Consider the following 25,666-nt stretch of genomic DNA (forward strand, 5'->3'; position numbering starts at 1 on the left):
AGTGCAGTGGACATAATTCACATTCTGGCCCGTACATTGAGCTGTCCTTTAAACTGCTTGGACTTTTGTTTCCCTCATCTGTAAAATAGTTAGATAGTACATTTCTTGTAAACTTTCTATGAGAATTCAAGTGAAATAGTAAATGTGAAAATGTTTTAAACACTGTAAATAGCTAGAAACATATTGATGTTTTTTAGTGATGTAAAACACAAGAAAATGTGACTGGAGGTTTTGACAAGTTGATTTTTAAACTAGGTCAGTACTTGAAATTTCATCCTATTTAGGAAATCAGAACTGATGGATTGTGCTTAATGTTTTATTTAGTTTAATAGCCGTTTGTGAATGTGCTGCTTTGCAGAATCATTTGCATTAATGGTGGTGAGATGGCTATATTTGAAAGGAAAAATTAGAAAATCAGATTTTCACCCTCAGGGGCCTGTTTTCATTTTTTATTTTTAAAGATGGGATAAGTAAAAGTAGAAAAGTTTTCAAGAAGTAAGAACATGTAGCCACAGCCTTTTGACATTTTGTTGTATTTAATTACTTTGTCTTCTTTCTTTCATATTATATACACTCTGGAAATCTCAGACCATATTACAGAAATTCAGTACTAACAACATCATAAGTGAGTGTCTAAATTTTGGATTCTGTAGGCAATCAAGCAAGAGCTCCTCTTTTTAGGCCCCTTAGACATTAGGCTGATGGTTTTTAAATTTAGCCAGTGGAAATATTCTTCTAAATTACAGCTTGAAGATAACCTAAAGGGCAATCATTAAAGACAAAACAAAAAACGTTTAAACTAATTTATTCCAGCAATTCTGTGTATCACACCAAAAAAATCCTATGCCTCAAATTTACTTAGGGGTTGATTAAAGACTGTCTTTATTTAACAGGAAAGTTTTGAAATAATTTTTCTTATGTAGTCTTGAAATTAAAAAGCAATACTCTATTAAGCTTATAAAACAGCAGTTCCTTTTTCTTTTTCCCTTCCTCTGACATTTCTTTGTTGGGAAATTATACAGTTTACAGTAAAGAAGTGAGATTTAGGAATGGAACACTGGGGTGTGTTTGAGATGGTATTTGTCCAGGCTACTGAGGAACACCCAAACATGTTCTCAATCCAACACTTCTGAAAAGATCAGGATGAGAAATGTGTACACAGATAATCAGAGGTCAGGGAACTCTTACAGACTGAGACTTTGACTGCAAACCCCACAGTAGAACCTGGGTGACCTAGGCAGAGCCTTCTGCCTCATCTTAGTAGCTGGAAAGAGCCTTGAAGCAAAAGATACTCCTTGTACTTGGGACTTGAGTAGACACGCTTTTTTTTACTGAGAATCCCTGCCACAAAGAAAGGCCAGAATAGAGCTTTCAGTGAAAAGAACTATTTTCCTAGTGCCTGAGAAAAGCTAGTGTAAGCTTATTGACTTAGAATTTAATTCGTTCAGATCAGTCCTCTTCTTCCTTAGATATGGGATGAGAGGGCTGCTGGAAAACTGGGAGAGGATGGACAATAGTGTTAGTCTTCAATTAACCACAGAAGCCAACTATAGCCAGTGCCTGGCCTCCACCTATCATACCCCAGGATTCCCAGAATTTGAGATGGTAGGTCTGTTCCAAATATATACACATAGTACTTGCTAGGTCAAACCTACTTCAGAATTACCCCAGGGATTAGTTTTCACAAGGCTGCTTTTGATGAACTGCTTCTTCTTCCCAACCCAGTTGGAAGCTAATTTTAACCCAAGGGAAGTATACTGGGTTAAGTTATGTTTATGTTGCATAGGGTTCACACACCGTTGGGAGGTAAAAGCAGGAATATGTTACCTCTAACACAGCACAATCAGGTGGTCTCCTGGATATGCATGGTAGGAGGAAAAAAGGGAGTAGAGAGGTTTGCTTTCCATGTTAGAGAAACTAAAAAGAAGCCAGGAAGAGTGAGCCTTATATTTGTATCTTGCTAGGCATTTTACCTCTTATCTTTTCTTATCTTTACAAAAGCCTTTGACATATGAGGTAGGGCTATGGAATACAGTTTTGTTTTTCACTGTCCTTGATTTATTTTAAAAGTTTCCTGCCAAGGGAATGTAAGCGGTATTGGAATGAAATAACAGTTTATCTATTAAGACACTCTTTGTAGTATCATTGTTTTATTAAAGTAAAACATATTTGTGATAAAATCTACTTGATAATTTTTTAGAATGTGGACACTTGTATAATTGTCATACAGATTATGAAATAGAACATGATCAGCATAGTATACTTGTTTTTTAATGCCATATTTCCTCTCTTATTTTTAATTCCTTCTTTATACCTTCTGTGAGTTTCATTTGCTGTTTTAGTCTTATTCCATGAGATATAGATTTAGATCATCACACTTTAGCTTTTGTTCTTTTGAAATATTTGCACTTAGGCTATGAAATTTACTCAGTGTATGTTTAGCTGCATTCCACAAATTTTGATATGTCCCGTTTTTATGTTATGAATAATATTGACTTTAACAAGTCATTGGTGTTATTGATGTTAAAATAACTAGTCATTTTAATCTCTAGGACATCTACTTTGTGTTTTAAATGGTTCTTCTGAAAGTCGTCATCTCGTCAGTGTTTTAAAAATATTATTTCAGAGTCTACCTCTGGTACCTAGTATATAGCTCCTTTAAATTTCTTTCTAATTTCTGTTTTTTTCTCTTGGGTTCTCATCATTCGATCTTGTCTACTAGTATGCCTAGTAATTTCTGATTGAATGTCAGATATTATACTTATATTAGAGCTAAGTTAATACTTTAGATAACATTTTCTTCAGAGATTATTTATTTTGCTTTTGGCTGGCATTTAGGCTAGGGGCAGGTCAACTTTATATTTAGTCTGGAATTGAACTGATTGGAACCTAGGTTTTGGTCTTTATGTGTGTGTTAGTCACTTAGTCCAGAGAAGGCAATGGCAACCCACTCCAGTACTCTCACCTGGGAAATCCCGTGGATGGAGGAGTCTGGTTGGCTACAGTCCATGGGGTCGTGAAGAGTCAGACACGACTGAGCGACTTCACTTTCACTTTTCACTTTCATGCACTGGAAAAGGAAATGGCAACCCACTCCAGTATTCTTGCCTGGAGAATCCCAGGGATGGGAGCCTGGTGGGCCCACGTCTATGGGGTTGCATAGAGTTGGACATGACTGATGTGACTTAGCAGCAGCAGCAGTCACTTAGTCTGACTCTTTGTGACCCCATGGACTGTGACCTGCTAGGCTCTTCTGTTCATGGGATTCTCCAGGCAAGAATACTTGAGTGGGTTGCCATTTCCTTCTCCAAGTCTTTATGTGGGTTGATTTATTACTAGTTTTCCCTTTTGCCTTTAATCTTGTCTTTTAGGCGTCCTGACTGAATGCTTGACATGTTTGCCTATCACTTTTGGACTGCTGAAGGCTCTACTCAGTGAATCTCTACCGCTACTTAGGAGTTATCAGATGCCTTTAGAAGAAACAGATGAGCTGATTTTAGCCTCATGTTCATGCAGTTTTCTTCTTTAGGGACATTGGATGGCTGCTTAGGTGTTTTTTTTTTTTTTAAATGTCATAGTGATTTTCTGATTCCTTTAAACAGATTACGGAAATCCAGCTTTTCAGTTTTTCTTACTGGAAGGGTTGGTGTGATACAAGCTAATTTATGATAGCTGGAGCTGAAGTCTCTTAGAAACATCAATTAGGTCGGAAATTTCTAGTTCACCAAATATGCAGCTCCATGCCTAAAAACACCCATAAACAGAATATAAATTCTGAGATTGATACACTTAAAGAGACGAGTTCTGATAGTTAACCAAGCATATGAAACTGACTCTGAATCTACGTATTTAATCAGCTACATGGATTAAGATGTAACTCTGTTTTTCTGTTCATTTGACTTGCTGTAAGAGAAAATAGTGTACTTCTTGTTCTTGTCTTCATCACTACAACTTTCTCATTAGGAAAAAGTGAATTTTATCAAACTTTAATCCATCAAATTGGCTACGTTTCCCAAGGTGTAGAAAGAGGGAGGGGGCAGAGGCAGAATTATTTCATTTATGGTGAGCAAGAGAACACTGTTTTCCTGCCCCAGCAGTTAGTATTGTTTGTATATAGTAAACAAATAAATTCATACTCAGAGAGCATAGTTTGCTAAGATACTGTTTGATACAGTCATTTCCTCATGCTTCTGAGTTCCTTGCATTTTATGCCTTCATAGCATATAACTATTTTCCAATGCCATATCCTAGGCATCCTGCTCAGGAGCTGACCTCAGTGAGCTTAAAGTGTGGGGTGATCATATAGTTTTTTCCTTAGCCTGAGACACGTTTGAGAATGAAAGAAGGTAATATTAATATCTGCTCCAATGCAATGGGGGTAAACTGGGGCTTTCATACATGTGACTCAACTCATAAGTATGGTGACCCTGCTTTACCACTAACACAAATAGATTCCTTTGCACTGGAAAGGCATGGTAGTGGAGTGAGCCTAGCAGGATTTTGAGATCGCCAGATGAGTTTGTTTGGCAAAGAATAAGAGCTGCCAATTTTCAAAGAGAATAGAAGGGAGGAGATCAGCAGGGAAAAAAGAAGCTAAGAAGAACAGAAGAGAGGAAAGAATAACAGGAAGAAAGCTGGGCATCAGCTCTTTGCCCAGGTAGCCTGTTGACATGAGGCATTAAGCGAATTGAGAATAAGTATAGATTGGAAGATAAAAATCATTCTTCTTGAGAGGAATAGAGAATGTATGTAATGGGAAATAGCAGTCAGTGTTAGCTTTGGAAAAATGATGAGAAAATATACTAAAATTAGATGATTTTTTTTCAGGTATTATCAAACTTTACTTTTATTGAACTGTGAAGAGAAACATCTAATGTGATGTAAATATACATGACATTGGCAATTATGTTTTTATTTTCTATTTTGGGGGGCTTCATGTAAGTTTCCATTTTTTTTTTTAGTTTATTCATTTTTAAAAAGGGCATTGAACAGCCTATAGGGTCACCTTCTAATAAATCAGACTCAAATGACAAATTGTGAGTACTCCTGGTTATAAATGACACTTTATTACATTTATTTTAGCATATGCTGCTAATGGCAAAGAACAATAGGTAGGGTTTAAATACTTGCCTAATGACTACAATAATATGATAGCCTGAACCTACTTACCAGGTGATGCTGAAGGTCTGAGGGTGATGGTATGGGTGGGAGGATATAATGTTATCCCAGTTAGTTGAGATTGATTACAGTATGATTTTTTCAGTTAGCTATATGTGATGCATATCACTTGAGTATGAGTAACTTTCCCATCATCACATAGGGTGATCATTCCAAGAAGCTATCACTGTTGTTCTGCTTTATCTGTTTATAATCGCTAGTTTCTTGTTACGCTGGTACGGTGATTACTGGGTTCTTAGGAAGCCAATCAGAAAGTAATTAACTGAATTATTATAGCAAGACCTAACCTGTAGCATTATAGCAATGCTAACCTGTATTGCTAGCATTAAAGGAACAGGTTAGCATTAAAGGAACCTGAAATTTACATCCCCGGACTCACAGAGTTGGTATTGTTATCTGGTAGACAAAAAGTGTTCCCAAATTGCTAAGACGGTCAGATTGCATGTGTGCATGCACAGCCCCATGGACTATAACCCTCCAGGCTCCTCTGTCGATGGGATTCCCAGGCAAGAATACTGGAGTGGGTTGCTGCTTCCTCCTCCAGGGGATCTTCCTGACTCAGAGATAAAACTTGCATCTCTTGTACCTCCTGCATTGGCAGGCAGATCCTTTACCACCTCACCACCTGAGAAGCCCCTGAGCTAGCCAAATTACCTCTTACCAGATGCAGCCCTTTGAAATTCATTTCTTTTGGAATCAAGGTTGTCTAAGGCAATTTTTTCCGCTGTGTGTTCTCATAGTTGACCCTGCATGAAATCCAGGCTGTATATCCCTTGGAGCATCAGCTAGTGATCTATAAGAAAGAAATGTCAGACTATCTTTGTAATTCAATCCAGATAAGGTTGTTGAATGATCCTCAACCTGATTTTGCTCTTATTTTCATTATCTTTTGCTGTTCTTTGTAATTTGTGAGTTGTTCTTCACCATTCTGTGTAATGTTAATAATGTTTTTGTTAGTACTTTATTGCTGTTCACTTTTTATTGTGTAAGCCCATAGTTGCATTGTATACTTCAGTCATTACTTTTTCCGTTATCAGGTATTGTTGAGGTACTTGAAAAAGGGAACCTATATGAATCAATATTTCATGAGCCACCTTTATGAGAGGAATCTGTAAACTTTGATTCATAGAAGAACTCTTGAACTCTATTGCTGTATTTTGTGACCTCCATTGAACAATATACCTTTCATACTATCTTTATGTGTCTTATTTCAGTAGAGCTATTTCTATATTTGCTTCTCTTCATTGGATTTTAAACTTTAGGCGAGCAGAGTCTGTGTGTTCCTTGCAGTGCCCACATCAGGCCTTGAACATTTGAGGCACCTGTTAAATTTAAAGAGAATTAAATGGAGCTGAGAGTAGGATTAAATGAGAGATGAGAAAATTTCTGTCCCTAACAGCATTTTAAAATCTGCTTTCATATCAAAATGTGCCTTATTTATCTCCGAGTGGGAGATAAAGCATTCTTTGGCGTACATGCCTATTCAAAGCTCTAAAGAGTGTGTAGCACAGAAACTTATTTAATTCTGTCTGACCTGGTACTCCTCAAATTCATTTGACAAAACACTTTTTTGTGAAGGGTCTCGACTGCAGTAGACAGAAATCACCTCAAATTAATTTAAGCCCCAAATGGAATTTTCTGGCTTATATAACCAGTAATAATTTTTGATGAGTTCACAGAATGGAGAAGCTACAGGACCTCAGGGCCTGAGGCTGGGGACTCAGCAATCTCTCTTTTCATCCATTTTTCTCTCCCGATTTTGTGTTTCATTTTGGCCATTGACCTCATTCTCTCCTAGTGTGGACAATCTTGTGACAGGCCCTTCCAGCAAAGAGGGTAACAACCTTAGGCGAAAGGGAAACATTGATTTTTACACATCTATTTGAATGTTAATTTTCCAAAATGTTTTGGTCCCTGTGTAGATGGTGCATCCATCCTTTGGACCAATCACTGTTCTCAGTAGGGGAGTTTACTAAGATGAGTCCTATCTAGGCCTTTTGTCCACTTAGATGGACTGGGTGGTGGTGGGATGCCCAGAAACAACTGCTTTAAGAGAAGAGTTAGGAACACTCATTGGAAAGAGCAGAAATAATAAGCACCATTCATTTCCTGAACAAACATTTATTTCATCTTTTCTTCTAGGCATTAAGGATGTAACACTGAACAAGAGAGATGGATATTATCCTTCTGTTAGGGAACTTACATTCTAGTGAGGAGGCAGATAATAAGGAAGATAAGTAAAAATTGTAGCATGTTTGTAATAAGTACAAAGAAAAGCATAAGGTAGGACAGAGGAGTAAGAAGAACCTGTGGGGAAGGGGAGGTGGAAATTTTAACAAATGTGGCCAGGGAAGGTCTCAGTGTTGAGAAGTGACTTAAGGAAAGATCTGAAGGAAGTGAGGAAGGGAGCCCTGCAGACATTCCGTTCAGACACACAGCAGATGTGAAGGCCCTGAGGGAAGAGTGTGCCCGGTGTGTCAGAGGGGAGGTTTGGCCCCTGGGATGGTGGGTCTGAAGAAGACCAGGAAAAAGCAGCTGCAAACGAGGTCAAGGAGCTGATGGGGAGCCCGATGGTGCTGGAGTTGTGGCTTGTCGTAATAAGACTGCCGTCTCTCTTAGTGGAATGGGGACCAGCAAAAGGTTTTATCTGACTCCTGATTTGATTGCTCTGGCTGATTCGATAACAGACGGGAGTAGGGCGGGGGTCAAGGGCAGAAGCAAACAATCCAGCTGGGAGACCAATGCCATAACCCAGGAGGGAGGTGCTTGTAATGTGGCCCAGGGTGGTGGCAGTGAAGATGGTCAGAAATGGTTGGACATCTCTGATGGTGGATCCAACAGGATTCACTGATAGAATGGGCATGGGGTGTGAGAGGAGGAGTGTGGAAGATGACAGCAAGGTCTGGGCCTGGGCATTGGAAAAATGGAGCTGCCATGAACCAGATGAGCAAGACTCCAGGATGAGCTAGTTTGAGGGGACTCTTGGGAGGGGGGCTCGGTTTTGGATTTGTAAAATTTGCAATGCTGATTAGACTTCTGAGGATAGATGTAATGGGACTGGTAAGAGGTCCTGGCTGAAGTAAATCTGTTCAACTCTTTGTGACCCATGGACTGTAGCCTGCCAGGCTCCTTTGTCCATGGAATTCTCCAGGCAAGAATACTGGAGTGGGTCCCTTCTCCAGGGGATCTTCCCTATTCAGGGATTGAACCTGGGTCTCTTGCATTGCAGGCAGATTCTTAGCCAGCTGAGTTACCAGGAAAGCCCATAGATCTGTGAGCCATCAGGACACAGATGGAATTTAAAGGCAGGGGGCTTGTCGAGATCATCCAGGAACGTGTGTAGAGAAAAGAGTCATCTGAGGACTAAGTTCCAGGGCACCTCAGGCACCACACATTTTTATTTTGGAATGGCTACTAGTTTCTTCAAGAACACTAGTGTCCTACAAACACAGTGTGAGATTTGCTGATCTCAAAGAGTATATCTTTGTAACTACTTCTCTTCTGAGCACATAATGCAGTTCCTCTAGCTTTAAAAACATGCTTCAATTTTTCCAAAATGGTGTAGTCATCTCAGTAAAGGTACCATACAAGTAAAACATTTTGTGGAAGAATATGACTGTGGGATATTCTGCATGTTCTGTGAGTCAGTAGTTGCTTAGTGATAGATCCAGACATTTAGTATGTTCTAGAATGGGCCTCTAAAACCGCTTGAACTTTCCTGGGTATTTAATGTTCTTATGGTCTGACTGTAAATGCTGCAGAGCTCATTCCTTCCATTCAAAATATTTACAATAACTGACTTATGTTGCAAAGGAAGCGATCACTTCTGTGGGGGATAAACTGTTCTAACCCTCCCGGAGCTAAGAGCAAAGACTTCAACCTTGGCAAAAGCATGATTCCAAAATGAATGCTTCTGGGACAAATTGAGAGAGTAGGATTGACATACATACACTACCATGTGTGAGACAGATAGCTAGTGGGACGCTGCTGTACAGTACAGGGAGCTCAGCTCAGTGTTCTGAGATGACCTAGACAGGTGGGATGGGGGTTATACGGGAGGCTCAAGAAGGAGGGGCTATATGTATACACACAGCTGATTGACATTGTTTTACAGCAGAAACACAACATTGTAAAGCAATTATACTCCAATTGAAAAAATTAAAAAAAAAAACAAACGCGTGCTTCTGGAGATCCCAAGGAGCGGTGCTGAGAGAGTGGAAAGGCTTGTTCTGAACTCTTTAAGGAGGTTTAGAAAAGGTAGAAATGAGGAAAGGACAGTTTTCTGGTCCTAAGTGTGGGAAGCTAAGTACCTAAAACAGGAGATTATGACCAGATTACCTACCTAACTACAGCAAAGAGTGCTGGAGAGAATGGCAAGTACAATCAGATGATTATAGAGCTTCATGGCCTGTGTTGGTAATGGGAGCTCTCTCTGGAAAGAGTCGGAAGAAGATTACTCTAGCAGTGGTATTTCATTATGCCTTTGGGTCACTTGACCATATCCCACACTCTACTCCGTGTTACACAGAGCAATGCATTACTGCAACTTCCTTTGACTATAATAACAATTTGATGGTTTTAGACTATTCCCATGGCTGCTCTTTTTGTATCTGTAGAAATAAACAGACTTTTTGGAAATATTAGTATTATTTGAAGGATTAATGGTATAAACTTTGGAAAAGTCTTTTACTGCTAGAAGTAGTCGTGTTTCTAACATCCAAAAATATATATCTTGCCTTTGTGGTTTTTTTTTTGGTTTCCACTAAATTATTAGTTCCAGCTTCCTTTTTTTTTTTTTTTTTGCCTCTCAGTTTTCTTCTTGTATGAAGTTCCAAAGGCAAGAATCTTGTTAAAATGCTACTGAAGGTGATGGTTTTGGGGATCAGTTTTCATGGCACTTATTTTCCCTTTTTGAGAACTATTTATATGGAAATAGAAAATAAAACTCTACTGTAATTTTTCATTACTGGGGAAAATTGGGCCACGCCTCCTACTTCCCATAGAGGTGATAACCTGTGGCAGAAAAAAGTTCACTGGTAACTTTTAACTTAAGTGGGGAGACATTCATATTGGTGAGAAGGGTATATCAGAAATCTTCTTGCAAAATTCTTATCTCTATCTTTTTGTCATTGTTGAGATGTTTTCCTTGAGCTGTTAGGAGACGTTTCCCACTCATTGTAGGATACTTGAACAAGCCTATTCTAAGTGGGAGCTGGGTTGGGAGGGGAAATGAATGAATAACGTCTACAGGATAAGTTTTCAAAGTGACTGTTAGGCAACCTTTCAATTCAGTTCAGTTCAGTTGCTCAGGTCGTATCCAACTCTTTGCGACCCCATGGACCGCAGCAGGCCAGGCCTCCCTGTCCATCACCAACTCCCAGAGTTTACCCAAACTCGTGTCTATTGAGTCAGTGATGCCATCCAGCCATCTCATCCTCTGTCGTCCCCTTCTCCTCCAGCCCCCAATCCCTTCCAGCATCAGGGTCTTTTCAAATGAGTCAACTCTTTGCATCAGGTGGCCAAAGTATTGGAGTTTCAACTTCAACATCAGTCCTTCCAATGAACACCCAGGACTGATCTCCTTTAGGATGGACTGGTTGGATCTCCTTGCAGTCCAAGGGACTCTCAAGAGTCTTTTCCAACACTACAGTTGAAAAGCATCAATTCTTCAGCGCTCAGCTTTCTTTATAGTCTAACTCTCACATCCATACATGACCCCTGGAAAAACCATAGCCTTGACTAGACAGACCTTTGTTGGCAAAGGCAACCGTTGCTCTCCAAGAAAAGCACTTTACACCTTTACCTTTCTCCTCAAGCTCCCATGTACATCCGTCTTCCTCCTCCTCACCATCAGGTCATTCATATTTCACTGAAAAAATGTAAGTCCTTGGAATCCTCATCTTCACCCCATAGACTTCCCAGATCACCCCTGACTCTACCTAGAGTCTGCCTTGCCTGGTTAGAATGGATGAGCTGTGTTCCATCTGGATTTAATCCCTCTAGCTATGCATGGATATCTCTCTTCTCAATAGTTCAAGGTTGCTTGAGCTGATTTGCAGTTATGCCCATTTCTCCTACAGTAGTAATCTGTCTTTACTAGATCATCTTCATGAACATTCCAAATTGTGATCACATTCCCCATGAAAAATCTCCATTTATCCCTTTCTTCACCTACCTCCTTAATTCTTGGCTTTTCTTGGTAGCAACATATCTCAGAAGAATTCTGTCTACTTCCTGTCTCCATTTTTTCACGTCTTATTCTTTACTGGGTAGCCTGGTGTCCACTCTTGTATGGATCATCCAGCCCGTCCTTCTTGTCAAATTCATTGGTCTTTACTTACTTTTAAAAAACATTTTTTGATAATTTGGCTGTGCTGGGTCTTTTGGTTGCTGCATGTGGGATCTTTTAAGCTGTGATGCTTTTTATAGCTGCAGCATGCTAACTCTTAGTTGTCACATGTGAGATCTAGTTCCCTGGCCAGAGATTGAACCCAAGACCCTTGCGTTGGGAGTATGGAGTCTCCCATAAGACCACTGGGACTTCCCTCGTGGTCCAGGTTCCATCATTAGTCCTTTCTTAGTTTTCATCTTATTTGAACTTCCAGCAGCCTTTGACACTGAAGCAGATAATCCTCTCCTCATTGTTCCCTTTCTTCACCTAAAGTCCTGGTTGGTGAAGGCCGGGTTGCTCTTTTTCAGTGTCCTCTGCCAATATCTGCTTCCATTCCTATCAAAGGTAAGGTAGCCCAGGGTTTAGGATCAATGGACAGATGTTAAGGGTCAATGGACAGCCCTTTCCTCTGTCTACACTTACACCCAAGGTTGTGTCATCTTATCGCATGGTCTTAAATCCTGATTACATGGTGATATCTCCTAAATTTAGGTCTTTGTACTCCACTTTTCCATGGACTTGTCTTGAGTGGGTAAGTTCTGTTTAAAACATCTGAAACTCCTTACTGTGCCTTCAAGATCCTCACCTGCTGGCCCCCCTCACGTCTGCAACTTCATCTGCTGCGTTTTCTCTCCTGTGCTCATCTACTCCCACACACTTGGCCACCTACTGTTGCTGCCCAGCTCTTGCCTGGTCAGAGGCTTTGCACTTTCTCTTCTCTTTGCCTAGAATTTTCTTTGCCCAGATCTTTACTTGGCTTGTCCCCTTACCCCAGTGTCAAATGTGCTTCTTCAGAGGCCTTCCCTGACCTCCTTGTCTAAAGACGTATCCTTTTACATGTCTTACTTTTTCTTCTCAACACTTACCATTACTTTAAATTCTATTTTACTTCTCCCTTGCTGGAATATGAGCTCAAGAAGGCCATGTCATTAGTTGACACATCCCTTATCATCAGGGCTTAGATCAGTTCCTGGCTCCCAGGAGACTCTTAAACTCATGTTTATTGAGTTGAATAAGTAAATGAATTGATATGTATGTAAACATTGTTTTATATGTATACCACATGACTATACGCTTAATGTTTTTGCATCCAAAATACAGAGAAATACTTACTATAATAGAATCGTTAGACATAATAGATGAATGGCTAGCTAGGGCCTGCCTGGTGCACATAGACTCATAAGGAAATTTCTTTGAGTTCCCTTCTCTGGAAATAAGTTGTGTCTTCTTGGCTCTTCCCATGCAGCTGAAGAATAAGTTCATGAAAAAACTGCCACGTGATGCAGAAGCTTCCAACGTGCTTGTTGGCGAGGTAGACTTCTTGGATTCTCCTTTCATTGCTTTTGTTCGGCTGCAGCAGGCAGTCATGCTGGGTGCCCTGACTGAGGTCCCTGTGCCCACAAGGTAAGCTGCTCCCTGACCCACTGGGGTCCACAGTGTGGTCATAGGGAAAACTCCTCCCCCTCAGGCTAGAGAGCCAATAGGATGAGGGTACATCCAAAGCAAGCATGTTGAAAAGGTTTAACTTGAAATAATGGTTCAGTCTTGACTTTCATGCTCTTGGTTGACTTGGCAGATGTGTAGTAGTAATAATGATTATAATAATTCATTGGACTATGGAGTAGTTTCTGATGGATTAGCCTATTTAATACTCATAATAATTTTTAAGGTATAAACTATACGGGATTTTATAGATGAAAAAACACTTTGAGAGTTTAAGTAACTTCTCTGAGATCATATAGATGGTAAATGGTTCAGAGGTCTGAGTTGCTTTCATTTGCTCTCTGTTTTATTAGAAAATTGATAGTGAGTATGTTCATACATACATATGCTAAGTTGCTTCAGTCGTGTCCGACTCTGTGCGACCCCAGAGACGGCAGCCCACCAGGCTCCCCCGTCCCTGGGATTCTCCAGGCAAGAACACTGGAGCGGGTTGCCATTTCCTTCTCCAGTGCATGAAAGTGAAAAGTGAAAGTGAAGTCGCTCAGTCGTGTCCGACTCCCAGCGACCCTATGGACTGTAGCCTACCAGGCTCCTCCGTCCATGGAACTCTCCAGGCAAGAGTACTGGAGTGGGTTGCCATTGACACATTATATATATCAATATATGTAAATGTGTCTGTGTGTACATATATAGACATGTATATATGTGTTTTGACTCAGTGGTAAAGAATCCTCCTGCCAGTGAAGGAGATGCAGATTTAATCCCTGGGTCGGGAAAATCCCTTCGAGAAGGAAATGGTAATCCACTCCAGTACTCTTGCCTGGAGAATGTGGACAAAGCCTGGTAGGCTACAGTCCATGGGGTCGCAAAAGAGTTGGACATGACTGAACGACTAAATAACAATATGTATTTATTATATATATGCACAAAAGTAAAGATCATTAAGTTGTACACTTAAATTTGTATATTTTACTGTTATGTGTTAAGAATCATAAAGTTTTATTTTAAAAGAAGGTATATTAGTGTTATTACAATCGTGTACTCATGCTGCACAGTACCTTAGAAGTCATCCTTTTTATTTTCCTCTGTAACTGAGCCCAGTAGAGGAGCTAGGAAGCTTGACTTCTGTGTCAAGTGTGGTAGGTAAATGGAAGCTAATGCTTCAAATAAATTTGTTCTTAGGAATAGGTTAAAGAGAAGTCTATAATCTTCAGGTTGACATTAGAAAATTATTATAAAATAGGGCCTTTTGTGGGGGTTAGTGCCCAGGGCAAGGACAGGGAACTTTTCTTTAGGTTTCTCCAGGTGAGCAGGAGAGGCTATGGATTTCCAGTGGTCTCAGATGGTCTGAGCAAGGTAAACCAACAAGATAAGGGGCTCAAGATTTGTTTTGAGCCAACTCAGGAGGAAAATTAGGAGAACATTTCCTTATGGCCTTCCATTTTTTACATTACAGGCCATTCTTTTTCACGCAGGCATTTTTATCCCATTTTTCTATTTCTTAGACACTAACAACAGGGAGAATACTTGTCATATAACAATATAGGAATAATATAAGCAGTCATTGGACAAATAGCAGAGGAAAGGGGATAGTTATAGCTTATTCAGTTAATGGGAGTATCATGATTTGTGTTTTCTGTAACTTAGCTTTTTGCTTGAAAACATTCCAGCAGAGCCTTGCAGGTCCATCTGAGCAATCACCTGGTGAACAGCTAGCTGACTCAGTCATGGCTGAACTCCAGCTTGCATGTCCCTTTGGTTTTATTTATGTCTCTTTGGACCAACTTTTCTGGAGCTTGAAAGAAAAAGACATGCCAAGAAGTGTTCAGTTGCTCTTTTTAATTTTTTTATTCTTTTTCTCTAGAAGCTACAAATAAAAATATTTTAAAAGGTTTTTTATTTAAACAATAACACAAGCTCATTAAGTAGCGGGTCGTGACCATTTGGGAGTCCCTCTTATCATCTGCTCCTCTCCGGCTCATCTTTTCCGTCCTGGACAATGGTACTAGTCTAGAGGTAAAAATCAAGCATTATTTGAATTGAGAAAAGGAGCCCAGTCTATTCAAGGGAATATAATTCAATAATGTCATAAAGCTATTTCAGGGCAGTAATCTCAATAATATATCCTAGCATGTTAACGTTTTTCCAGGAAATAGTTTTATCCATTTGCTATCCTCTGAACCAGGGCAAGCTGTAATCACTGAGAAGGGAGTCTCATTAGCTTTTTTGTGTGTGAGTAATACAGGGCCACTTACAATGGCTGCATCCTGTGAAATCCAATAAAGGAAATCCCACAAGGAGCCTGGTGGTCATTGTGGAAGATGTCTCTGCACTCAGCTGTGTGCTTTAACATGCATGCCACCCCGCTATCTTGCACAGAAACCTGAGAAATCTGTTTCTGTGCACATCTTGTAATGACGGTCATTTTTTCTTTTGAAAAAATTTTTCCATTTTTCCTTTCCTTTTGAAGGTGGAAGACAGGCTCTTTTACTTATTATTATTATTCTTACTATTTATAATAAATAGCATTACTACCATGCATCTTTTAGGAAATATGATAATAGCCACTCCCTTTGCATAGAGTTCAAGAATTTCTCTATCCACTCTGCTCTGTGCTTGATTTAGTTTAGCTTTCTGTTTGCAGCTGGACTCCTACAAACTGTGTAGATGTTTTCTACACAGAGGACCTTCTTGTCATCCATGTGAAAGCAGATAAACTTTGTTCTTTGGGACTTAGTTGGGTATGTTTATGATTTTCTTAGTGTCTTAAGAGGCACTTTGCTTTGCTGTCATCTTACATCTGTTCCATTGAGGCTGCCGCTCAGTCATATTTATGGGCCACATGGAGATGAATATAGTTCCCATTTTACAGTTCAGAGATGGAGCCACATGGATGACGCACTGTCAGCGCAGATTTCTGACTCTGAAGCCAGGCTCTTTGGGAAAATCTAAGGAGACTCCTAGAATGGATTGCAATAAAATGCTTTAGGGTTTTCCCATGAAGACTAATCAAAGCCCTTGATCAATCTATGCTTTTCTTACCTTGATTTTCACATCTGAGGCAAATAATTATAAAGGGAGCTCTAGCCCTCTCTAAAATTAGAATGTTTACCCCTTTGTGTCACCCTTAGTTAACATCTATTTTATGTTATAAATAATGATCTGCCTGAAAGCAATTCTTTGTGCCTAATTGTCAAAACCATAAAATTTCTAATAGAGGAATTGGGATGGAGGTCTTGCTGGTTCAGTTCTGTCTTGTGTAACAGTCTTCCAGTGGCTCACTGCTGTTTACTGTGTGCAGTATGGTTGGTTATGATGGGTCTGTGCTCCTTATGAATTTATTGAGGAAGCTACAGTTTAGCCACATTTTCCAGAGCCACTAAATATGAATAATGGGTTATTTGATTCACTATTGTTTTAAAAAAAGGAAGTAAGGGATTGGTACATGCTGAGTTTATTTTAGAATGGCTGTGATATATAAGGAAGGAGGAGGGGTGCACATCTCTGAAAAGATGGAGTAGTTTAGGAAGGCTGGCTCTTTTTCTGATATTATGCTCTGTTTATGCCTATAATTATTTTGTGAATATGAGTATGGTCCATTGGTTTTGGATGCAGATCATCTGGTACTGATTTTTGTTGTGGTGAATGCTAGAGGCATTCTCCCCTGGCACAATTGCTGCTGCTGCTGCTGCTAAGTCGCCTCAGTTGTGTCTGACTCTGTGCGACCTTATAGATGGAAGCCCACCAGGCTCCCCCATCCCTGGGATTCTCCAGGCAAGAACATTGGAGTGGGTTGCCATTTCCTTCTCCAATGCATGAAAGTGAAAAGTGAAGGGGAAGTCGCTCAGTCGTGTCCAGCTCTTAGTGACCCCATGGACTGCAGCCTACCAGGCTTCGCCATCCATGGGATTTTCCAGGCAAGAGTACTGGAGTTGGGGTGCTATTGCCTTCTCTGCCAGGCACAATTAGTTACATGGAAAAGTGAGCACATCAGAGTGGAAGGGCCTCATGAAGATTCTTGACACAGCCAGGCACTATTATAAATTCTGTGACTTGTGTCTAGTTATAAGCGAATACAAAGAGCTCAGCAACATAAATTATTTCCCCTGGGCCAGCAATATGGGCTGTGCCCTTTCAACCACAGAAATGTAATGTTTACTCTAATTTGTTAATAAAGAAAAAAAGCTTCTGGTTAAAAATAACATCTGTCCATTGACAAAAAAAAAACAACAACAAAAAACAAAACAGACCACTTGAGTCATGAAAGATGTTTTGAGTACGTTATAAAAGCCAAGTTTGGCAAGATGTGCTTCTGCCATACAAGTTGTAACAGCTTTTGCTTCTTGGAGGGTTAAAGAGGAGAGAACATGTTTTAGGCAGAGGGAACTTCAACTCGATGAGTTGTTCTGTGGTGTTAGTTTTCCCAGATCTCTCATCTCTCACCCCCATTTCAACAGTGCACTTCAAATTACAGTCTTCCTAAGGGTCTGGTTCCCTACAGATGAAATTCTTGACCTGAGGTGATATTTCCTGCTACTTGTGGGTGTCCAGAGTTCCTCTCTATCTACTCAGTGGTTCCTGACTGAAGTAATGTGAAAATTTTAACTGATACATAACTTTTTATTTCTATTTGGCACTTGATTATTTTCTTTATACTTTATATATATATATATATATATGAACGTATATATATATGTTTTAATAAAAATCACATTACTCAGGAAAGAGGAATTATGCCTTTGTATCTAACTTAATGAAAACACTGTAGCTCTCATATACTGGGTTTGCTACTAGGATAAATGGTTTTTTAATGATCACCACTGGTCTGCTACTGCCATTTCTTCTTTGGTGCTCTTTAGTAAAGAGCAGAGTAAATATTTGTAGAAAATGTATCCCCTCATCTCATAGGATTTAAGGTGGAGGATCCATTACTCTGTTATCCCTTGGACCAGCTGCCCATTGTCTGCCAGAGTTTATTTGAGGACTATTAATGACTGAGAGCATTTTCTGCACTTTCTAATAAGACACTATTTTGGTTTTGTTGCCATATAGTCAACCTGATAATTAATTCACGTATCAGTTGATAAATATGCATTTCCATAGTGTATATTTATAAATGTAACATAATCATGATGCAGATACTGGGGAGAGGTAGGAAGATGTAGACAGTGGTTCTGGAAAGGGTTAGATATTGTGTAGTGCTCAGATGCTAATATTTGGATGTGCTCAGATGCTCAGTTGTATCGGACTCTTTGAGACCCTTTGGACTGTAGCCCATCAGGCTCCTCTGTTCACGGGGTCTCTCAGCAGGAATATTGGAGTGGGTTGCCATTTCCTTCTCCAGGGGATCTTCCCTACCCAGGGATCAAACCTGGCTCTCTTGAGTCTCCTGCATTGACAGATGGATTCTTTACCACTGTGCCACCTGGGAAGCCTGAAATAATAAAAAAAAAAAATGACAGGCAAAGGAAATACATTATTTAAAAATGTATTAAGTAAAGCATCCAGGTGTTATATATGTTCTCTTGCTGTACCACATTTGCCCACTTCTGTCTAAAGCTATGCCCTATTGTCCTGCCTGACAGCTGGCCCTTGGTAGACAAGTAAATAGAATTGGGACATATGAAAAGCACTGTAGGTGTTTTTTAATGAGATTTGTATTTTACTTTAGTTGTTAAATATTTTTTTCAGGTGTTGCACTCATTCAGTGAGCCATCCCTTCAGAAAAGTGCATTGTACTTTTCTGTCAATAAAAAAAGCTCGTGATAATACTGTATATGGTGGCGTATAATTTAGGTTCAGCTTCAGAGAAAGGCAAGTCCTAGTTAGAAGAATTAAAACCCAGTTCTAATAATGACTTCCTTCATACTTGAATGACTTTCATGCCTGCTGATTGCTTTTGCCCATTTCATCTACTGTGATAACACTTGAAAGCGAGTTCACCGCTCCACTCCAGAAATGGTTTCTAAGCAAATAAACACTGAATGGTTTTATGGTTATTCTGGTATAAACTTTGAGTATTCAGACATTCAGATTTACCTTCTTACATTCTCAATTTGTTTTTTTTTCTTATTCTTTAGATTAACGTTTATGATGAAAAATGGAATTATCTATTCACGGGCATTTAAGAACAGACCCTAATACCTTGAAGAGTGTTGGCTATCAATAGCCCTTTCTTAAACAACAAAAATACGAATAAATTAGTAAAAAAGAAAATTTTGCCAACAAATGTCCTAAGCCATTTGTGGTTTCATAAGATCTTAAGCTTTCTTGTCCCCAGCTAACTATCCACAACGTCTTTCCCCAGAGTGGCCTATGGAAGTCATAGTTGGATAGCTTTCTCTGGTGTATAGGTTGCACAGGTATTATTAAGCAGAATTGTGTGCTGAAAAAAAAAAAACAGGAGGTAAAAAGTCCTATCTATCTTGTTGTTGTTCAGTTGCTTAGTCATGTCCAACTCTTTGTGACCCCATGGACTGCAGCACACCAGGCCTCCTTGTGCTTTACTACATCCCAGAGCTTGCTCAAACTCATGTTCATTGAGTCCATGATGCCATCCAACCATCTACTCTGTCATTCATTAGGGACAGTCTTTGAGCCCATCCATTACCTTCCTTGAGCCTAGGTTTCTTCACCATTAAATGGGAGTGAGATACGTGTCCTTATAGCAAAGGATAGTAGGGGTTTAAATGATATGTGGGTGTGAAATGCTTTGTAAGCTTTAGAAAGCTGTGCAGACATAGGATGTGATCATTTTTATTGTCCTCAGTATCTCCATGGTAGGTAAGATATGAGCATAAATAAGCAAGGCAGGGATTTGTCTAGTATTGCCTTTTGTCTGTTTTTGAATTCATTTACTTCCTGCTCCCCAGTTGAGAGTTGCATCTTTGCTCTGTGATCAGTGAGGGATTCCTTCCAACATGATAAGGGGTGAACCTGAGTGGAGATAAGCTCGTTATTGCAAGTTTCAGGACCTAACTACTGTGGAACAGTGCATTATCAAGAAAACAAGCTTGGAAAAGAAAATGAGGAATCCTGTAAAAGAATTTTAACTGTGAATGATGTTTTATATTGAATTTCTCTCATATTTTTCCTCCTTTACTTTGGTTGTCAGCATGTGGCTTATTGTAGAGGAGTTGGATTTTGCTGACTCCCAGCCACTTCTGAGTAGAAATATTTCTTTAAAATATGGAGAGGATCATTTGTCACCATCAATATTGGGTGAAGAAAAGTCAGAAAAATCAGAAAATGTGCTAAGTCCTTCTAGTTATTGTGCTTAATGGGTTTTCTCCAAAGATTCTGAAAAGTCAGAAGAAAGAGAAAGAAAAGAAAGTTTGGAAAAGAAAGACTTACTCATATAGTGAACCTTTCCTTTTTCATGAAGAAGCTTTTTAGCGTTCCATGCTCAATTCTCCCTTGCTTCCAAATAAAACGAACAACAATTTGTGTTTCACAATAGTGTGGACGAGTGCCTTTCATATTACCAAGACTGTAACCTTTGTTTTAAAAATGAATTCTAGACCTAACCTTCTTATGAATTAGGATTAAACATGTCTCAGTGTTATGTGTATTGAGTTTGATGAAATATGTGTTATAGCCTTTGCTTCTTTCCTCTCCCATTAGGTTCTTATTCATTCTCTTAGGTCCTAAGGGGAAAGCCAAGTCTTACCATGAGATCGGCAGAGCCATTGCCACCTTGATGTCTGATGAGGTAGGGAATTGGGAAGATGGTGATCTGTGAATGTCGTTCTTGGGTTCTCATACTGTGAGTTGGCTGTCACAATTTATTCAACTAGAATTATGCAGTTACCAACCTTCTTTAAAACATGAGGTACAGTCATGTGTGCAAATGAGCTGACATCTGCTTTTAATAGTTTTCAAAAAATAAATTTAATGTTAGAATAAGTCATATTTTCTTTTCTCTAAACATTTTCAGCTCTGAAAACTGAAGTATGTTAAATATTATTTAAACGATTCAAGTCACTGTATTAACATAATCTGTTAAAATGTTTAATATATTCATCCTGCAAATTCAAGTGTTTTGTTTCAGAAATGGGTTTTATAAAATAACGCATAGTAAGATGCATTTTCCCTTAGGGATCAGCAAGTACCTGTTTTTGTGGTTTTCTTATCTTGTGGGAAGGAATGATACACATACTAAAATGCATTAGCAACCATTCTGCAAGTATCTAGCACTTTGGAATTATGACTGTATTCTCATAATAGCTTGAATGTCACTACACACATCTTAGACATGTTGAAACTCCGAACTAGTCTCATAGTAGGAGAAATACTGTTAGAATATAGGATCGCTGATTTCTGCTTTTATGCCTTTCTAGCTTGCTATTTTGCCAAATGTTTTGTTTTTGCTTCATTGCTTGATATGTTAGCTTCTCCATGTGTTGAGTGGAGAACAGAGCATTTAGTTATGGCAGTTTTATTTGGTGATTACTCAGATGGTTACTTAATTTGGGAACACTGATGAATAGCAATGCTGTTTTTTTCCTTTGAGGCAACTAAGCATCTCAGTGGGTTCTTTTATTTATTTCTGCATATTTCCAGTTTCTTAATTCTTCACCCTAAGATGTATTGATTAGAAATGTGTTAGGCAAAAAAGAAAAAGAAGAAAAGGAAATGTTTTGGGCTGCAAATAACAGGAAGTCTGACTTATTGTGGCTTAAACAATTTAGGGTTTGTTTTGTGCACATATTAGGAAATTTGGAGGTAAGCAGTTGCTGGAGTTGGTTTAAGTTAACTGCTTAATGGTAAATCAAGTGCCAAGGCTCTTGCTTTGTGGTCTTAAGATGGCTACTGCTGTCAACTCCAGTCACACCATCTATAGCAAAGCAGGAAGGAGGAGGCAAGGTATATTCGCTGTGTCTCTCTTCTTGAACTGGTGTTTTAATGCTCCCCCCACACATTTTTTTTTTCTTTTTTTCTAATCCCATGAGTCAGAACTGCCCATCCTTACCTGCAGGCTAGGCTAAGAAAGTGACTGACTTTCCAGCCTCCATAGTGGGAAGTAAGTAGCAGGAGAAAATAAGGCTGTAGCCAGTTGTGTCCACTGCAGATGTTATGCTTACACTTTGAATGATCTCCCATAAATCCCCAAACCCCCACACCGTTATGTGTTGTTTGTTTGATAGCTTTTACAAATTCTACTGAGGAGAAAAGACTTAGCAATCTTTAAGAATAGCCAAAGGTATCAAACAGGAGCCATCTTCTTTCCTGGAGACTAAAGAATTTGACTTACGAGGTATGAAGGGCTTGGGTTATGTATAAAGGACTTTCAGATTTATCAGGCAGGTTAGGAGAATGGAATGATTGACAAAGAGTATGATACACATCTGGAAGCTCCTGCTTTGGATATTTGCATAAAACCCATGGAACATTTGCTACCTTGGATGGTTTGGTTATTGGCTTCCTAAAAAACAGACAGATGATCACCTACTTAAAACCCCTTTGCTTTAACTCGCATTATTTGTGTGTTTGAGAGCTGCAGAGTTGGAGTTTTAACCAGTCTTAACACTCAGTTTGAACTTTTCCTTCTTGAATTAGAAGCAGTGGTTTGGCCCAGTAGTTTTTATTTCAGGGAATGATTGTCTGTGTATTTCTCTAAACTATTTTCATCTGGCTTCCATAGCAACCATATCAGTAATAGTACATACCAGTGGGAGATGAAAGGCAATGCTATTTTATGGTATTGTTAGGAAAAAATCATATAAAAGAAGCACAGCTGTTTTCTCATGCCTCTACCTATATTCTTTGGGTTCATAATCTAGATACTGAAAAATTTTGGATTAAGCTGAACAGTAGGAAATATGAGGCTATGGTCACAGTAATGTTAAAGTAGATTATGGATTGCATTCTTCAGCCTCCACATCTGAGGCATGTGGAGAGTTCTATTGTTGGATCAGCACATCTCTTCTTATTCTTTAGGTGTTCCATGACATTGCTTATAAAGCGAAAGATAGGCAGGACCTGATTGCTGGCATAGATGAGTTCCTAGATGAAGTCATTGTCCTTCCACCTGGGGAATGGGATCCAGCAATCAGGATAGAGCCTCCTAAGAGTCTTCCATCGTCTGACAAAAGGTAAGATGATCAGGCCATTGGGAGTTTTAATCTTTAAGAAGGAGATATTTTTTGTTTTTGGAAGAGGAAAGAGGTTCTGTCTAGTGCCTTAATATTGACAGATTTCCATTCAACTTGAGGTATTATCTCAAATGAATCACATATGTGCCTTCGTTTGACATTTGGTTGACACTGGAAAATAAGCATGTGGTGATATTCTTCAGTGATTACAAATTAGAGATCTCAGATTATGATATTGGCATTCACTGTAGAGATTCTTTTGGGATGTTTCTGGGACGCCTTTATGGGTGGAAAGATCAGTTTATTCAAGGTGACTCCCTGTAGATTTAAGAGGTTAAGAAATTGGGTGAGATAATTGAGGGGAAGCCATTTTTTAGAAATCTGTGGTTTTCCAGATGAAACAATTTCCCTTTCATACAACATACAGTTTATTCAACTTTTTATTCATCTACTCATTTTTTTTGGCTCTAACTAGAACACATTAAAGTTGTCTGCTTCCCTGGTAAAGAATCTGCCTGGAATGCAGGAGACCCTGGTTCAATTCCTGGGTCAGGAAGATGCCCTGGAGAAGGGATAGGCTACCCACTCCAGTATTCACGGGATTCCTTGGTGGCTTAGACGGTAAAGAATCTGCCTGAAATGTGCAAGACCTGGTTTCAATCCCTCAGTTGGGAAGATCCCCTGGAGGAGGGCATGGCAACCCATGCCAGTATTCTTGCTTAGAGAATCCCCATGGGCAGAGGAACCTACAGTCCATGGGGTCGCAACGAGTCAGACACCAGTGAGCGATTAAGCACACACAGGATGGTGGCAGGAAATAATGATCTCTCTCCCGAAGGGTTTTTGGTCCATCTCTTCATTAGTTAGTGCACGGTGTAGCTAAGAGGCAGGTGAATAAAATAAAACTAATCTTCTCTTGGGCTCTGCTGTCTTGATTAGAAAGAATATGTACTCAGGTGGAGAGAATGTTCAGATGAATGGGGACACGCCTCACGATGGAGGCCATGGAGGAGGAGGACATGCAGATTGCGAGGAGTTGCAGCGCACTGGAAGGTAACCAATGGATTCTTCTGTCATTCATGATGAGGTTCCCTTCTGGTCTGAATTCCCCTTAATCTTTCCATCAGTGCTTTGTTACTGGTTTGTATGTTCGGTCAGCCAACACAGGTTTATGGTATATCTGTTAGTCCCAGGTGCTTGGGCTGCAGCAGTGAATGAATGGAAAACCTCTGTCCTTAGGGGTCTTACTTTGTAGTGGTGGGAGACAAACAGTGAGCAAATAACGAAATGTGAATCTGATTGTATGGGGCAAAGCAAAGCAGAAGTCGGGAGTTTTGCAACAGGCGAAAGGTACTAGGTAATACCATTTTACATAGCGTGGTCTGTAAGGGAAGGCCATAAAGGGAATTGCAGCGTTTGAGGAAAGTCCTGAAGAAGTGGGGAGGCAGATCCTGGGGGGGGGGGGATGGAGAACAGCAGGGTGTCTAGTGGGTGCTGGGTTGGCACAGAGGCCAGTGTGACGGCAGTGGCATGGATGAGAGCTGTTAGAGAGAGAGATGGGGGCTGGGTGTGGCAGAAAGGCCGGTCTCTCCCCGCCCTTGACTTTCTTGATTCCATCTCTTCCTGATACATTTACTCAGAAGTGTACCCATATTATAGAACAGAGTACCGAGTTATAGAACATGTACAGAGTTACATGTTACAGAAATGAGTGACTGCCAGGCCACCGTCTCCTCAGCCTGCAGTGAGGAATTCAGGTTCCTCAGGCAGCTTTGGCTAAATCTCTTTTTATTAGAATTATGCCTTCACTATTAGGTTCTCCATTTCAATCTGAATTAAGTACCGTTTTAGGTAGGATACTCATTTATGAAGATATGACTTTTTAAAAAACACTTCAGATTTCTGAAAACACAAAGGTATGTCCTTTTAACAGACAATTGAATCTGAATGAAATGACGTTCTTTTCTTTCTCCAATAACCCACTTGGGTTTGTTTCCCAAATGAAGAGGATGTTATTTCTCTCCTCTTCCGAAAGACTAGAGAACAGAACCTTCTCTCTCCCCGTTTTTCCCTGAATGGTTCTTTACAAACTATTCCCATTAGAAATATCCTTTTCCTCTTCTATAGATACAATTTCTGGGATTTAACTTCTTTATTTAATCCGACTGTAATCTTTGATATTTTAACTTTCCTAAGTGCATTGCATGTCTGCTACCATGCACTATGTCTGTACATACCAAGAAAACTGAAGCAGGGCATTGAATGCGGCTAAGGCAGACAGACACACAATCCTGAGAATGTGTGAGAGCATAGTGCAAGTCTTAGCATGAGTGGAGGATCAAGACTTCCAAGGGTTGTAGCGCTCCGAGGGAAGACATCAAAGGCAGAAGGCACAACGTGGAGAAAGCTGAGTGAGGTTTGGCTGAGGGAGTGAGCTGGCACATGACCGGCAGCTGGCCTGCCTGTGGATATGAGGAGGCTCAGCTTGCTACGCTCCTCCATGACGCACCTGCATAGCTTTCTCCCTTCATTCTTTCCGATCCTCACCCCAGAGTCACCC

General features: G+C 39.8%; 1 protein-coding gene across 6 annotated transcripts in view; it reads left to right on the top strand.

Moving 5' to 3' along the window:
* SLC4A4 (solute carrier family 4 member 4) overlaps nt 1-25,666 on the top strand; it is a 370,094-nt gene that overhangs the window by 242,706 nt on the left and 101,722 nt on the right. For all 6 annotated transcript variants that reach the window (XM_069594319.1, XM_069594322.1, XM_069594321.1 and 3 more), the window contains exons 8-11: nt 12,816-12,973; nt 20,636-20,723; nt 22,952-23,106; nt 24,046-24,159. In XM_069594319.1, the coding sequence (XP_069450420.1) occupies nt 12,816-12,973; nt 20,636-20,723; nt 22,952-23,106; nt 24,046-24,159 (515 nt within the window). The remainder of the gene's footprint in view (nt 1-12,815; nt 12,974-20,635; nt 20,724-22,951; nt 23,107-24,045; nt 24,160-25,666) is intronic.

The sequence above is a fragment of the Ovis canadensis genome, chromosome 6 (genome assembly GCF_042477335.2).
Source record: "Ovis canadensis isolate MfBH-ARS-UI-01 breed Bighorn chromosome 6, ARS-UI_OviCan_v2, whole genome shotgun sequence".
Lineage (NCBI taxonomy): Eukaryota > Metazoa > Chordata > Mammalia > Artiodactyla > Bovidae > Ovis > Ovis canadensis.